The sequence below is a fragment of the Tachyglossus aculeatus genome, chromosome 17 (assembly GCF_015852505.1).
Source record: "Tachyglossus aculeatus isolate mTacAcu1 chromosome 17, mTacAcu1.pri, whole genome shotgun sequence".
Lineage (NCBI taxonomy): Eukaryota > Metazoa > Chordata > Mammalia > Monotremata > Tachyglossidae > Tachyglossus > Tachyglossus aculeatus.
The window spans coordinates 40,567,162-40,583,435 of record NC_052082.1 but is presented as its reverse complement, the minus strand read 5'-3'; the positions used below and the strand labels follow the sequence as shown (position 1 = coordinate 40,583,435).

General features: G+C 46.1%; 1 protein-coding gene across 1 annotated transcript; it reads right to left on the bottom strand.

The window, feature by feature from the left end:
* Positions 1-731: 731 nt before the first annotated feature.
* On the bottom strand, positions 732-15,653 carry LOC119939257 (natural killer cells antigen CD94-like). Its single transcript, XM_038759160.1, has 6 exons — positions 15,278-15,653; positions 11,790-11,891; positions 6,157-6,219; positions 3,521-3,672; positions 2,700-2,803; positions 732-1,135 (listed from the first exon to the last, which is right to left on the bottom strand). Exons 1-6 carry the CDS (start codon positions 15,651-15,653, stop codon positions 1,009-1,011), a joined length of 924 nt encoding a protein of 307 aa, XP_038615088.1. The 3' UTR covers positions 732-1,008.
* Positions 15,654-16,274: the final 621 nt, after the last annotated feature.

Sequence of the window (16,274 nt, the reverse complement as noted above, 5' to 3'; positions counted from 1 at the left end):
TCAGTGGAAAGAGCCCGGGCTTTGGAGTCAGAGGTCATGGGTTCAAATCCCTGCTCTGCCAATTGCCAGCTGTGTGACTTTGTTCAAGTCACTTAACTTCTCTGGGCCTCAGTTACCTCATCTGTAAGATGGGGATTAAAACTGTGAGCCCCCTGTGGGACAACCTGATCACTTTGTAACCTCCCCAGCACTTAGAACAGTGCTTTGCACATAGTAAGCGCTCAATAAATGCTATCGTCATCATCATCATCACTGAAGGTTCTGGAGGAGTGGGGCGACATGGACTGAACAATTTTGTAGAAAAATGGTCTGTAAAGCAGAAAACGGAAAGAGAAGAAGAAAATGACAGAGGCAGAGAAGGAAGGAATGCTGGGAGGAGGGAAAGAAAGAAAGCTCCTAGTGGGCAGGAATTATGTCTCCCAAATCTGTTGGATTTTACTCTCCCGAGTGCTTACTACTGCATATGGTAAGCACTTAGTAAGCATCACTGATGGATTGATGGAAAGAAAGTGGGAAAGAAAGAAGGAATGAAAGGAAGAGATGTTCCTGGAGTGAAATCTTAGGAATAGCAGAGTGAGCAGCAGTTGAAGCTGCTGCTGAGAGACTAGGTCTCTGTTCTGGACTCTGAAATGGGAAAGCAAGAGAGAGGATGATCAGTGCTGTGTTGTGTAATGAAAGATCAATCACATCTCGATAAGAATCGACATTTTAATGACACAGATGGTCTCGGACTCACTTGGCCCAAATTCTCAGGGAGTGAGATTGGTGGTTAGGGTCACTAAGAAGGAGCTCCAATTGGTTGGTGATTAACTCCGATGAGACAGGGGAACAGGTTCAATCTCATCTCCTCACCTGGGTGACCCAAAGTTGTTGGTAGCAAAAGCGAGGAGGACAAGGAAATACAAGTGTGAAGGGAATGCAGGCAAGAGAAGTCAGGATTTTCTTTGCTGCAAGTGTCCGTCCTGGAATGGGTGGCAGTCTGATTTCCATGAAGTCCCAAGAGAGGGGCTAACGGCTGCTAGATTCGCAGATATATCTCTCATCCACAGAACAGTTTTTCGCAAATTCTGAATTTCCTGAATGTGAACCATAAGGTACACAGGTCCAACGGGTATTTGACTGAGTAACCTTGAACCTGCAATGGAGATAAATAGATTATCTATCAATCAATCAATCAATCAATCAATCGTATTTATTGTTTACTCTGTGCAGAGCACTGTACTAAGGACTAGGGAGAGTACATTATAACAGAGTAGGTAGACATATTCTCTGCCTATTATGATCTCACAGTCTATTCCTTTGCATCCTAATAATAATAATAATAATAATAATGGCATTTATTAAATGCTTACTAAGTGCAAAGCACTGTTCTAAGCACTGGGGAGGGTACAAGGTGATCAGGTTATCCCACATGGGGCTCACAGTCTTAATCCCCATTTTACAGATGAGGGAACTGAGGCACAGAGAAGTTAAGTGACTTGCCCAAAGTCACACAGCTGATAAGTGGCGGAGCCGAGATTTGAACCCATGACCTCTGACTCCAAAGCCCATGCTCTTTCCACTGAGTCACGCTGCTTCTCATGGGGAAACTCAAAGCAGCAATGACCATACATGGTGGCAATCTGATCTATTTCATGAGGGTTGCAAACTAAAGCCACAAGCGGTAGGGGCGAACTGATTCCATAGCATAGACAGGAGAACTGGAGACATGAATGGGGAAGCAGCATGACCTAGTAGATAGATCACAGGTTTGGGTGTCAGAAGGATCTGTGTTCTAATCCAGCTCTGCCACTTGTCTGCTGCGTGACCTTGGGCAAGTCATTTCACTCTCCCTCAGTCGATTCTTCTGTAAAATGGGGATTAAGATGTGAACCCCATGTGGGACAGGAACTGTGTTCAATCTGATGAGCTTTATCTACCCCAGCACTTAGAACAGTACTGGCACATGATAGTACCATGAAAAATACCATGAAAAACAAACAAACAGTCACTATCTCCAATCCACTGTGAGTGAGATCTGAGTGGAAAAAATGACTTTTCTTTGAACAAAATCCCCATTGATCAGAGAGATTGGAGACTAGTAAGGTTCTGGAGCTGGGAACCCCACCCCACAGCTAGGTAGATTTCTGAGAAATAGCTTCATTGGGCCTCAGATTCTCTGCTGTGTGTTTGAGGGGTTTTAGTCTGGTCCCTGGACACATGGGCTGATGAACTGCTGCTCTGATCCCTTCTAGAGAGAGAGGGGAAACCAGGGAAATAAAGATGTTTGCATGGGGTTGCAATTTAGAGGGACACAGACCTCTCTGCTCTTGGAGCCCAGGTGGGGCAGTGGGAGACACAGGCTGACATTGCTTTTCTGCCCTCAATTTATCCCCCAACCCTGAGCTCTCATTTAAAGGCCCACACTCTACCCACTTTTTTCTGACTCCAATCAGTCATGCTCTTCTACGGTTTCAGTCATTGGATGGAAGGAGCATGCTACCCATCCTGAAGGGATAGTCAGTCTCTCAGCTATGAAACAATCTACTCCAGAAACCTGAGTGAATCTACTCTTCACCTTCACCCAAAATGTTCCTCTTCTGAGGGGTGATGGATCTGCACTGGAGATCAAGGTGACACACATCACTCCAGAGGGAAGATTTAGGAAGAACAACGCTCAGGGAACAGACAGACAGTGACCTCACTCCACAGACACTTACAGGTCAGAGGAAAGTGGCGAGCCATCTGTCCACTGCCAGGATTTAGCATTTTCAGGAAAAGAGAGTCCCATCCAGTGATAAAGAGATAATAATTTCAAGAAATCCTGTTTGATATACAAACAAACCAGAAAGTCACATCATCAAACCCTAATTCTACCATATGTGCTGGGATATAGGAGCACCAGTATTGCTAGTATTAATTCCACTTGTCTACACTAATGAAATTTCATGTCTATTGACATCAATCTCGAATTCCCCAAAAGGCACTTCATTCATTCAGTCAATCATATTTATTGAGTGCTTACTGTGTTCTGAGAACTGTACTAAACACTTGGGAAATACACGTTTATGTTATCCTGTTAACCTGTTAGGTTGTGTCCCTTCTAGACTGTGAGCCCCTTGATGGGTAGGGACCATCTCTATATGTTGCCAACTATAATTGACCTAGGAACTGGTCAATTATACTACTTCTTCATTGGAGAACCCTCATTTGGGAAACTCAGAGCCATCACCATTCGGCCCTGCTCATTGCTTGCGTTTTGGTGCACGGAGAAGTTGTGTGTTCTGTTCTCTCCCAGGGTCCTGAGCGCAAAGTTTGAAACTGAGCAAGCTTTGTTCGGGTGGGATAAACAACTCTCTTTCCAGGACTCAGGCCTTCTTTCCTCCCAGGCTCAAAGGCTCTATAACAGAGGGCCGGGGCCCAGGATGAGGACATCCTTCCAGGGCTCCATCACCATCTCACAGGAGCACAGCTCTATAGCTACTCTCTCTGCCATTGCATTCAGTGTATTCTTTGCATTCAGTGCAAATGAATGACCTACCAGCTCTTCCTTGCTGTCTATCTGCAGGAGACTGGAGTTCTTAGCAGCACAGGCAATCCGACTTTCTTCCCAAGAGGCCGATTCCTTGGAGAACAGGTAGCAGTGGTTCCTATACGCTACCCAGTTCTCTAGACAAGGACCGCTGTGACATCCTAGAGAAAGAGAACCGATTATTAAACTGGGCAAGCCCTGTGTGAAATCTAAAACAGGTCACAGGGTTCATCCTGGATCTCACCAGAGTGCTTTAATAATAATAATGAAGGCATTTGTTAAGCGCTTACTATGTGCAAAGCACTGTTCCTTTAGCCAGCACTCTTCTGATTGCTCTTGCTTGTAAGCAAGTGAAGGCCATTTGTTTATTTTGCATTTCCCAGTTGCTTAGTACAGTGCACTGAACCCAATGCATTTCAAAACATATTTTTACTACTGCCACTAGTGCTATTGTTACTGCTAGGTGTCATTATATTTTCCTTTTATTCGGGGTGATTCTAAGAGGGAACATCTTGCCCAGGATATTGTAGTCTGGCACAGTTTGGGCCACACAAGGCTGGGGGTTTTGAGTTGACGATCCTTGGCTCTTCTGTGAATGGCCCCTCATGGAGACAGGGATCTGCTTTGAACTGTTGAGCTCCTTCCAGAAGCTGCAACATAACAATGGTGGCAGCTGTGCATTGTTTGATGTGGATCAGAATGCAGAACTACACAACTGTTGGTCACAAAATTGGATTTCTGCCATGCCCATGTAAATGAATAGGGTCTCATCATCAGTTGTGTTAGTTCCAAAAATGAAGGACTACTATCCATTTCTCTACCATCTATCTGTCGATCTCTCTTTCAAGCAGTCTATCTAAAATGAGGTCCTTCAACGTAAGCTCATCAGCATGGAGGCAATGCCATTTCTCATTCATTCATTCAGTCATTCATTCAGTCATATTTATTGAGCATTTACTGTGTGCAGAGCACTGTACTAAGCGCTTGGGAAGCACAAGTTGGGAACGTATAGAGATGGTCCCTACCCAACAACGGGCTCACAGTCTAGAAGGGACATAACGTAACAGATTAACATGATAACATAAACTTGTACTTCCCAAGCGCTTAATACAGTGCTCAGCACACAGTAAGCGCTCAATAAGTACGATTAAATGAATGAATGAAGTGGATTTTGGGGAATTCGAGATTGATGCTAATAGACATAAAATTTCATTTGTGTGGACAAGTGGAACTAATACTAGCAATGCAGGGTAACATTCCTTCAGCAACTTGTGCATCGAAATATTACCCTCTGCGCTGGATTGTAGCATTTGAGAGGCAGCGTGGCTTAGTGGAAAGAGCCTGAGCTTGGGAGTCAGAGGTCAGGGGTTCTAATCCTGCTTCTGCCACTTGTCATCTGTGTGCCTTTGGGCAGGTCACTTCACTTCTCTGGGCCTCAGTTCCCTCATCTGTAAAATGCGGATGAAGTCTGTGAGCCCCATGTTGTATGCCCTGATTACCTTGAATCTACCCCAGTGCTTAGAACAGTGCTTTGCACATAGTAAGAGCCTAACAAATGCCATCATCATCATCATCATTTGCTTGCCAGTGGACGTGGTGCTGTTTTAACTCAGCATACATCAGTTGTATGGCTATCCACTTAACAAATGAGTGATGGGACAAGTATAAATCAGCTTCAATTCTGGTAGGCTGACTGCATCCTAGAGGCTCATGGTCTTTAATCCTGTCATACCAGCTGATGGAGCTGGAAACATGAGTGGCATAGATGAAATTGCCCTAGAAGTCATATATTGCTTTAGATAATCCTGGTCACACAGACTTTCTAGGTTGCTGACCACAATTGCTCCATAGTTTGGGTTGAGGCTTCATGCTAAATTGGCATAACACTCTGGTCAGTCTACCAAAGGGCAGGCAGACTCTCTGGATCTATATTTCTATCTCTTTGCATGGAATATAAAATTGTCAGGAATACTATACTTGGCTAGGGCAATGACCCATCTAGTCCTGAATTCTCTCCCTAAAAGAAGTAACATGGCAATAGGAAACTTAGGGAAAGCATGAGAGATGCTGTTTTCCTTGATAACCATCCTCATGGCAATGGATGCACATTCTAATATTTCTAATGTTTTGTTACAATGACTCTTGCTAAATAATCTAATAGTAGTAATGTGGTTCCTGCATTATCAGAATTCCTCTAGTTTTAATTTAGACATTCTAGTTTTATCTAGCAGAATGTGTAACCCAGAAGCACAGAGAAAGGAAAAGTAAATCAGTGTGTTTATATCTTGCCTGCGCTTCTGAAATAAAGCTTTTAACGTAGCCCCAATAAGAGAGAAGCCAGGATTGGATTTTGTCTAATTCAGGAACATGAACTACAAACTCTCTCCTCACCGCAACCCTGCTTTGTTCTTGACTGTTCTAGTCTGTTCTAGACTGTAAGCCTGGTGTGGGTGGGGATTGTCTCTCTTTATTGCTGAATTGTACTTTACAAGTGCTTAGTACAGTGCTCTACACACAGTAAGCACTCAAAAAATATCACTGAATGAATGCAGAAGCCTCCCTGAACTGTGTGCACTAATTTGAAATAAAGGACTTGGCATCCATACACTCCAGAAGGAAATCAACAGCAAATAAAACTAATTTACCTTTTAGGGGTGTTACATTGTGGTCTGATGCGGTAGTGCTGTTGTCTCCTTGAGAGTAACGTGCTAGAAGGAAGATGGAGATGCAGTGTGATTCTCATTGCAACATTGCCAAGATCCGTCCTTTCCTCTCCCATTCAAAAGGCTACCACATTCACAGTCACTCATTATAGCCTGACTGGATGACTGCATCAGCCTCCTTTCTGATCTCTCAATCTCCTGTCTCTCCCCACATCAGTCTATACTTCACTCTGCTGTCTGAATTATCTTTCCACAGAAACATTCTGGGCATTGCATCCCCCTCCTCAAAAATCTCTGGTGGTTGCCTATCAACCTCCAAATCAAGCAAAGACTGTTGGCTTCAAAGCTCTCCATCACCTTGCACCCTCCTACCTCATCTCCCTTGTGGCCTTCTACAGCCCAGCCCACAAACTCCACTCCTCTGGTGCCGCTAACCTCCCCAAGGTGCTTCGTTCTTGCCTGTCCCACCATCGACCCCTGGTCCACGTCCTACCTCTGGCCTAGAATGCCCTCCCTCCTCAAATCCACCAAACTAGCACACTTTGCCCCCCTTCAAAGCACTACTGAAAGCTCACCTCCTCCAGGCCTTCCCATTCATTCATTCAATCATATTTATTGAGCGCTTACTGTGTGCAGAGCACTGTACTCAGCGTTTGGGAAGTACAAGTTGGCAAAGTATAGAGACGGTCCCTACCCAGCAACGGGCTCACGGTCTGGAATGTCCCAGACTAAGCCTCCCTTTTCCTCTTCTCCCCCTCCCCTCACCATCCCCCTGACTCATTTCCTTTGCTCTACCCCTCTCCCTGCACATATTTAGAATTATAATTATTTTTATTTTTATTCATGATGTGTATATATTTATGATGTGTATATGTCCATAATTCTATTTATTTATATTGACGTTATTGATGCCTGTTTACTTGTTTTGATGTCTGTCTCCACCCTTCTAGACTGTGAGCCCGTTGTGAGCAGGGGTTGTCTCTATTTTTTGCTGAATTGTACTTTCCAAGTGCTTAGTACGGTGCTCTGCACACAGTAAGCATTCGGTAAATACGATTAAATGAATGAACATTTCAACTCTCTCATTCCCTATCGATCAAGTCAAAGACATGTAATCACATATATTAATTGACTCTGATCCTCAGTCTAGGTCATATGGAAATGAGTTCCCAAGGAAGAAGAAATTCTCAAGGTGGGAGAAGGGAAACTTGGTTTTAGTCAGTCAGCTGTATTTACTGAGCACTTATTTATTTATTTTATTTTGTTAGTATGTTTGGTTTTGTTCTCTGTCTCCCCCTTTTAGACTGTGAGCCCACTGTTGGGTAGGGACTGTCTCTATATGTTGCCAACTTGTACTTCCCAAACGCTTAGTACAGTGCTCTGCACACAGTAAGCACTCAATAAATACGATTGATTGATTGATTATTGCGTGAGAGCACTGTGCTAAGTGCTTGGGAGAGTACAATATAACAATATAACAAACACATTTCCCTTACCACAGCAAGCTTTACAGTCTAGAGGGAGAAACGGACATTAATATGAATAAATAAATTACAGATATGTACATAAGTATTGTGGGGCTGGGAGGGGGGGATGAATAAAGGGAAGAAGTCAGGGCAACACAAAATGGAGTTGAAGAGGAGGAAAAGAGGGCTTGGTCAGGGAAAGCCTCTCGGAGGTACTGTCCCTTCAATAAGGCATTGAAAGGGGGAGAGTAATTGTCTGTTGGACATGAGGAGGGAGGGCATTCCAGGCTAGAGGCTGGACTTGAGTGAGAGGTAAGTGGCAAGAAAGATGAGATCGAGGTACAGTGAGAAGGTTAGCATTAGAGGAGAAAAGTGTACAGCCTGGGTTGTGGTAGAAGAATAGGAGGGGCATGCTGATTGAGTTCTTTAAAGCCAATGGTGAGGAGCTTCTCTTTGATGTGGAGGTGGATGGACAACCATTGGAAGTTCTTGAGGAGTAGGGGGGAAACATGGCCTGTACATTTTTGTGGAAAAGTAATTTGGGCAGCAGAGTGAAGTATGGACCGGAATCGGGAGAGACAGGAGGCAGGGAGGTCAGCAAGGAGGCTGATACCGTAATCGAGGCAGGGTAGCATAAGTGATTGGGTTAATGTGGTAGCAGTTTGGTTATAAAGGAAAGGACCGATTTTAGTGACATTGTGAAGGTCAAACCAACAAGATTTAATCATGGATCAATATGTGCTTAGAACAATGCCAGTGCTTAGAACAGTGCTTGGCACATAGTGAGCACTTAAATACCATCATCATGTGGGTTGAATGAGAAAGAGGAGTCAAGAATAACACCAAGGTTATGGGCTAGTTTTTTTTAATGGCATTTATTAAGCGCTTACTATGTGCGAAGCACTGTTCTAAGCACTGGGGAGGTTACAAGGTGATCAGGTTGTCCCACGGGGAGGCTCACAATCTTCATTCCCACTTTACAGATGAGGTAACTGAGGCACAGAGAAGTTAAGTGACTTGCCCAAAGTTACACAGCTGACACTTGGCGGGGCCGGGATTTGAACCCATGACCTTTGACTCCAAAGCCCAGGCTCTTTCCACTGAGCCACTTCATTTGAAGCAGTGACAAATGAAGGAAGGTAGTGCCATCTATTGTGATGGGAAAGTTGGGGGAAGACAGGATTAAGTTGGGAAGATAAGGAGTTTTGTTTTAGTAGTAGAAGTATTAATAATAGTAGTAGTAACACTACTACTAGTAGCAGAAGCAGTAATCATAAGTTATTATTGTGTTCAGAGCACTGTGCTAAGCTCTAGGATAAAGTACACAGGTGGTAATTAGACATGGTCCCTGGCCCTTAGGGGCCAAACCATCTCTGTAAGGAGAATTGACATCTTTCCTCACTCCCCTTAGGTCTTTGAAGGGGTCAGTAAGCATACAATTGAGGAGAGCCAGTTGACATAATATATTTAGATTTTCAAAAATCCTGAGATAAAGTTATACACAAAAGCTTGTCCAAAAAACCCAGTCATCAGGGGTATGAGTGGATTGGATTATCAACTAGCATCTGGGCTCTGTATATCCGAACCCCAGCTTCTTGCTGCAGTCTGCCATCATGGAAATTGATGATTTTTTCCTTATACAAAAGTGATTGATTAAAAATAAACTCTCATAAACAAAAATACATTCAAATATCTTACAATAAAAATCTTTTTTAACCTTTAATTGAGTATTTTCAGGTGTTTTCCCCCTTACCTTCTTCATAACCCCACACCCATCCGCTCATCTGCCACTAAGAATTTCCACATTTTTGCTCACCCCACACAAAAATTAATACTCAGAATGCTTTGACGGTAAGTTCCTCATTCTCGGCATTTTAAACAAATCAAAGACTCTTTTAATACATGGTATCTCCAAAGGACACATCCTTGTCTTATCTAGATACTATGTTTATTGTTTGCGTTTATAATGCCAACTTAAAACCAATTTGTGCTATTGTCCTTCATTGGTTTTCTCCTCACTCCCTGCTTGCCTATGCCTGTGACGTTTTCCTTTTTCTCTTTTACGTCTTTTTTTTCTTAAATCGTAATTGTCAAGTGCTTCCTACGTGCCGGACACTGTATTAAGCTGTGGGGTAGATACACCATAATCAGGTCTGGGCAGTCTGGGTCCCACATAGCGCTCACAATCTTGATCTCCATTTTACGGATGAGTTAACTGAGGCACAGAGAAGTTAAGTGACTTACCCAAGGCTACACAGCAAACAAGTGGCAGAGTCAGGATTAGAACCCAGGTCCTCTGACTCTTAGGACATGCTGTTCCCACACTGCTTTCCCTTTTTTCCAGTGGTCTCCGGTATGACCTCTTTGCCTCACTTCCCATGTCAGACCTTGGCCAGGAGGACATGGGAGAGGAGAGAGCTGCGGACTTTGCTCCTCTATTCTTTTTCTCCATCATTTCTATCTGCTCCAACACTCTGTTTATTTTCCCTCAATTTCCCTAAATCCTCTCTCGGCTTGCTTTTTCCTTTGGCATTTATTTTCTTTTGCTTCTGGCATTCAACCTAGGTAAAGTGATCTTCTGTTCTCTTCCCTTCATTTCCTTTCTGGGTAAATCTAGTTCTGTGTCCCTTTCTGTTGCGCACATCTGTGCACTGTCTTGTAACACCTCCCTCACTCCTTTCCGCCCATTTTCAAGGTAGTTGGCTGTTCTACTTTGATTGGGGTCACCTCTAATCAATCAATCAATCAATCATATTTATTGAGCGCTTACTGTGTGCAGAGCACTGTACTAAGCGCTTGGGAAGTACAAGTACTTGTCACTCCCCACTTCCCTCGCTTACTACCCACTCTTCCCATGTCCCTCCACTCTTATTCTTTTGTTCCTTTGGTTTTCTTCCTCAAACTGTTTTCTGTCTGAATTTCCACCTTCTTTCTCCTTAGGAGTTTGCTGTACACAGTTTGCTGAGGAAGAGGCACGGACCAGCTGGATAGATCATGGGCCTGGGAGTTGGAAGGACCTGGATTCTAGTCCTGGCTCTGTCACTTGTCTGCTGTGTGGCCTTGGACAAGTCACTTCACTTCTCTGTGGCTCAGTTACCTCATCTGGAAAAAGAAGAGTAAACTTTGAGCCCCATGTGAGACACGGGCTATGTCCAACCTGATTAACTTTTATCTACCCCAGCCCTTACTACAGAGCCAGGCACATGATAAGCACTTAACAAATAATATTAAAAAGAAAAAAACGGCATGCAATTACTCCTACGCATGTTTCTCTGAAAACCTTACAGGTTATTTGGATGTTGCCATTTAAACCTTGTTCAGCTCAGAGAAGCAGCATGGCTCGGTGGAAAGAGTGTGCGCTTGGGAGTCCAAGGTCATGGGTTCGAATCCCAGCTCAGCCACTTGTCAGCTGTGTGACCATAGGCAAGCCACTTAACTTCTCTGAGCCTCAGTCACCTTATCTGCAAAATGGGGATCAAGACTGTAAGCCCCATGTGGTACAACTTGTACCCCCCCCCCCAGTGCTTAGAACAGTGCTTCACACACAGTAAGCATTTAGCAAATGCCATCATTATTATTATTAGTGCAATAATTAAAATAATGTATTTGGCACTTACTATGTGTCAAGCACCATTCTAATCCCTGGTGTAGATGCAGGATAATTATGTTGAACACAGTCCCTGTCACACAGAGGGCTCACGGTCTCAGAGGGAGGGAGAACAGGCATTGGATCCACATTTTACAGATGAGGAAACTGAGGCAGAGATAAGTTAAGTGACTTGTCCAAGGTCACACAGCTGATGAGAGGTAAAGGCGAGATTAGAACCCAGGTCCTCTGACCCTTTCCACTAGGTCTTGCTGCTTCTTGGGGAGGTCTTCCTCCCTCTACCCCTGCGAGGACGGGGCTCCCCCAGGAATGGCAGGTGGGGAGGGAGGGAAGTGTCCAGACAACAGAGGTGAAACGTGGAGGTTAATACCAACTTCACTCCCACAACATCCCCGCCAAGTTGGGTCATGGGTTCACCCCAGTCAGATGATCTTCCCATTCAATCTAGGCTAGCCAGAGATGTGACCACTCACACACAGACAGATGGACACACACGTAGTAGAGACTCTCACACGCTTAGAAAGAACTTCAAAAATACTCACTCTCAATAAACCCGACTGTCATAGATACCATGGCGACCAGTAGCCCAAGGCACAGGATCCCCAGAATCCCGGTGACAAGCCTCCATGGAGGGGATGGAGAATCTATCAGGGAGGAAGAGAGAAGATGCTCTGAGCCATAGGATGGGCAGGGGGAGCAGCTGGCCTGGAATTAGTGGGGCAGCCCCAGGCCTGGGACCCCAACAATATGAGAAGCAGAGCTCTGAAGAAGAAAGAACTCCGTGAGTTTCCTGAGAAGCAGTGTGGACTAGTGGAAAGACCTCAGGAGTGGGAGTCAGGAGGCCTGCGTTCTATTCCTGGCCCTGCCATTTGGCGACTGAGTGATGCACTTCATTTATCTGTGTCTTAGTTTTGTAATCTGTAAATTAGTAACCAAATACCCATAGATCATGAGCCCCCAATCAATCAATCAATCAATCGTATTTATTGAGCACTTACTATGTGCAGAGCACTGTACTAAGCGCTTGGGAAGTACAAATTGGCACCACATAGAGACAGTCCCTACCCAACAGTGGGCTCACAGTCTAAAAGGGGGAGACAGAGAACAGAACCAAACATACCAACAAAATAAAATAAGTAGGATAGAAATGTACAAGTAAAATAAATAAATAAATAAATAAATAGAGTAATAAATATGTACAACCATATATACATATATACAGGTGCTGTGGGGAAGAGAAGGAGGTAAGACGGGGGGATGGAGAGGGGGACGAGGGGGAGAGGAAAGAAGGGGCTCAGTCTGGGAAGGCCTCCTGGAGGAGGTGAGCTCTCAGCAGGGCCTTGAAGGGAGAAAGAGAGCTAGCTTGGCGGATGGGCAGAGGGGGGGCATTCCAGGCCCGGGGGATGACGTGGGCCGGGGGTCGATGGCGGGAGCGAGGTACAGTGAGGAGACTAGTGGTAGAGGAGCGGAGGGTGCGGGCTGGGCAGTAGAAGGAGAGAAGGGAGGTGAGGTAGGAGGGGGCGAGGTGATGGAGAGCCTTGAAGCCCAGGGTGAGGAGTTTCTGCCTGATGCGCAGATTGATCGGTAGCCATTGGAGGTTTTTGAGGAGGGGAGTAATATGTCCAGAGCGTTTCTGGACAAAGATAATCCGGGCAGCAGCATGAAGTATGGATTGAAGTGGAGAGAGACACGAGGATGGGAGATCAGAGAGAAGGTTAGTGCAGTAGTCCAGACGGGATAGGATGAGAGCTTGAATGAGCAGGGTAGCGGTTTGGATGGAGAGGAAAGGGCGGATCTTGGCAATGTTGCGGAGCTGAGACCAGCAGGTTTTGGTGATGGCTTGGATGTGAGGGGTGAATGAGAGGGCGGAGTCGAGGATGACACCAAGGTTGCGGGCTTGTGAGACGGGAAGGATGGTAGTGCCGTCAACAGAGATGGGAAAGTCAGGGAGAGGACAAGGTTTGGGAGGGAAGACAAGGAGCTCAGTCTTCGACATGTTGAGCTTTAGGTGGCGGGCGGACATCCAGATGGAGATGTCCTGAAGGCAGGAGGAGGTGCGAGCCTGGAGGGAGGGGGAGAGAGCAGGGGCAGAGATGCAGATCTGGGTGTCATCAGCGTAGAGATGATAGTTGAAGCCGTGGGAGCGAATGAGGTCACCAAGGGAGTGAGTGTAGATTGAGAACAGAAGGGGACCAAGCACTGAACCTTGGGGAACCCCCACAGTAAGAGGATGGGAGGAGGAGGAGGAGCCTGCAAAAGAGACTGAGAAAGAACGACCGGAGAGATAAGAGGAGAACCAGGAGAGGACGGGGTCTGTGAAGCCAAGGTCAGATAGCGTGTTGAGGAGAAGGGGGTGGTCCACAGTGTCAAAGGCAGCTGAGAGGTCGAGGAGGATTAGGACTGAGTATGAGCCGTTGGATTTGGCAAGCAGGAGGTCATTGGTGACCTTTGAGAGCGCAGTTTCCGTGGAATGAAGGGGACGGAAGCCAGACTGGAGGGGGTCGAGGAGAGAGTTGTTGGCGAGGAATTCTAGGCAGTGCGTGTAGACAACTCGTTCAAGGAGTTCGGAAAGGAATGGTAGGAGGGATATGGGACGATAACTAGAAGGTGAGGTGGGGTCAAGAGAGGGTTTTTTTTAGGATGGGAGAGACATGGGCATGTTTGAAGGCAGAGGGGAAGGAACCAGTGGAGAGTGAGCAGTTGAAGATGGAAGTTAAGGAGGGGAGAAGGGATGGAGCGAGAGATTTCATAAGATGAGAGGGAATGGGGTCAGAAGCACAGGTGGCCGGAGTAGCACTTGAGAGGAGGGAGGAGAGTTCCTCTGAGGATACCGCTGGGAAGGATGGGAGAGTAGCAGAGAGTTTTGAGAGCCGGGGGGTTGGAGAAAGGGGGGAAGAGACTTTGGGGAGGCCGGACCTGATGGATTTAATTTTGTTAATGAAGTAGGAGGCCAGATCGTTGGGGGTGAGGGAAGGAGGAGGGGGAGGAACCGGGGGCCTGAGAAGGGAGTTGAATGTACGGAAGAGCTGGCGGGGGTGATGGGCATGGGTGTCAATAAGGGAGGAGAAATAGTTTTGTCTGGCAGAAGAGAGGGCTGAGTTAAGGCAGGAAAGGAGAAACTTGAAGTGAACGAGGTTGGCATGGTGTTTAGACTTTCGCCAGCAGCGTTCGGCAGCTCGAGCATAAGAGCGAAGGAGGCGGACAGTGGCAGTGATCCAGGGCTGTGGGTTAGTGGTGCGAGAGCGGCGAAGGGAAAGGGGAGCGAGCGAGTCTAGCTGAGTAGAAAGGGTAGAGTTGAGAGCAGTAATCTGATCATCAAGACTGGGTAGAGAGGAGAGGGCGGCGAGGTGGGGTGTGAGGCGCTCCGAAAGATGGGTGGGGTCCAGAGAGCGGAGATCTCTGTGAGGGAGTAATACGGATTTACAGGGGAAAGGAGTGTGAGTGAGGAGGCAAGTGAGAAGATTATGATCAGAGAGAGGGATTTCGGAGTTGCCCCCATGGGACAAGGACTATGTCTGATCTGATCGGATAATAATAATAACAATGACAGCATTTATTAAGTGCTTACTATGTGCAAAGCACTGTTCTAAGTGCTGGGGAGGTTATAAGGTGATCAGGTTGTCCCACAGGGGGCTCACAGTCTTAATCCCCATTTTACAGATGCGGTAACTGAGGCACAGAGATGTTAAGTGACTTGCCCACAGTCACACATCTGACAGCTGGTGAAGCCAGGAATTGAACCCATGACCTCCAACTCCAAAGCCTGTGCTCTTTCCACTGAGCCACGTTGCTTCTCGCTGCATCAGCCACAGTGCTTGGCACCCAGAAAGCACTTAAGAAATATCCCAACTCTCATTAATATTATTAGCTGTCGGAATCAGTCCCTCCAAGAATCCAGATAGGGTTAACCAGGCTTACTTCATCACTTTCCCACTCACTGAAGAGTCTGTATTTCAAGGCAGTGGTTCCTTCATCCAAGCAGGCCAAGAGACCCTGGATAGAGAGAAGCCTGCAGTGTGGACTGCTATACCTGGGGTCTGTCCGGCCTCACGCTTCTCTGGTTGCTGGAAAGGGCTGGGCAGGGTCATCTCTATGTTGGTCAGGCGCTGCTCACTCCCTGCACCCGCGCTCTTAGTGCCCTTAGACTTTCTGTGCTGCTGCTGTTGAGAAGGCTGGGAATTTTTCAACTCTGCGTAGATCACCAGCTGCTCTTGACCTCGGTCCGGTATTTCCTGAGCTCTTCTATGCTGCTGCTGCTGAGGAAGCTTGGAATTTTTCAACTGTGTGTAGATCACCTGCCCCTCACTGGAGGCATCTTTGTTCTTGGGTTTCTTAGGCCTTCCTTGCTGCTGCTGGGATGATTTTTGAAGGATCAACTCTGAGTAGGTTACCTGCTGCTTGCTCATCTCTGGAGAGAGAAGGGATGCAGGAGAGAGAGAGAGGGAGATAGAAAGAGATAGTTCAGACTCCAGTGCTTTCTGATGTTGGGACATGAAGCACAGTGAGTAAGTCACATGGGAATTCTTGGAACAGAGGGAAATCCAGCCCCGCATCTCTTCCCCTGGGATCCACCATACAATCCAGAGTCCCCCAATATTGGCAGGGATTTTCAAAACTAAGTAATGATATCATTGATTCCCCAAGCACTTAGTACAGTGCTCTGCACATAATAAGTGCTCGATAAATATGATTGAATGAATAAGAATGACAACTGTAGTATTTGCTAAGCACTTATTATGTGCCAGGCACTATTCTAAACACTTGGGTGGATACAAGCAAATGGAGTTGGACACAGTCCCTGTCCCACAGGGGACTCACATCCTCAATCCCTGTTTTATAAATCAGGTAACTGAGGCACAGAGAAGTGAAGTGACTCGTCCGAGGTCACAAAGCAGACGTGGCGGAGTGGGCTTTAGAAGTCATGACCTCCTGATTCTCAGGCCCTTGTTCTGTCCACTACGCCATGCTGATTGAACACATAAAGTATGTGAAGCACTGTCCTAAGCATTGGGTAGAACATATGGATA

Bases quoted from the DNA above. Each gene is read 5' to 3' on its own strand.
- LOC119939257 (XM_038759160.1), bottom strand. From the start codon at position 15,653: ATGAGCAAGCAGCAGGTAACCTACTCAGAGTTGATCCTTCAAAAATCA. The intron at 2,804-3,520 runs GTAGGTCATTCA...TATATCAAACAG, and splicing joins TAGACAGCAAGGAAGAGCTG to GATTTCTTGAAATTATTATC. The intron at 1,136-2,699 runs GTAAGTGTCTGT...TCTCCATTGCAG, and splicing joins TCGCCACTTTCCTCTGACCT to GTTCAAGGTTACTCAGTCAA.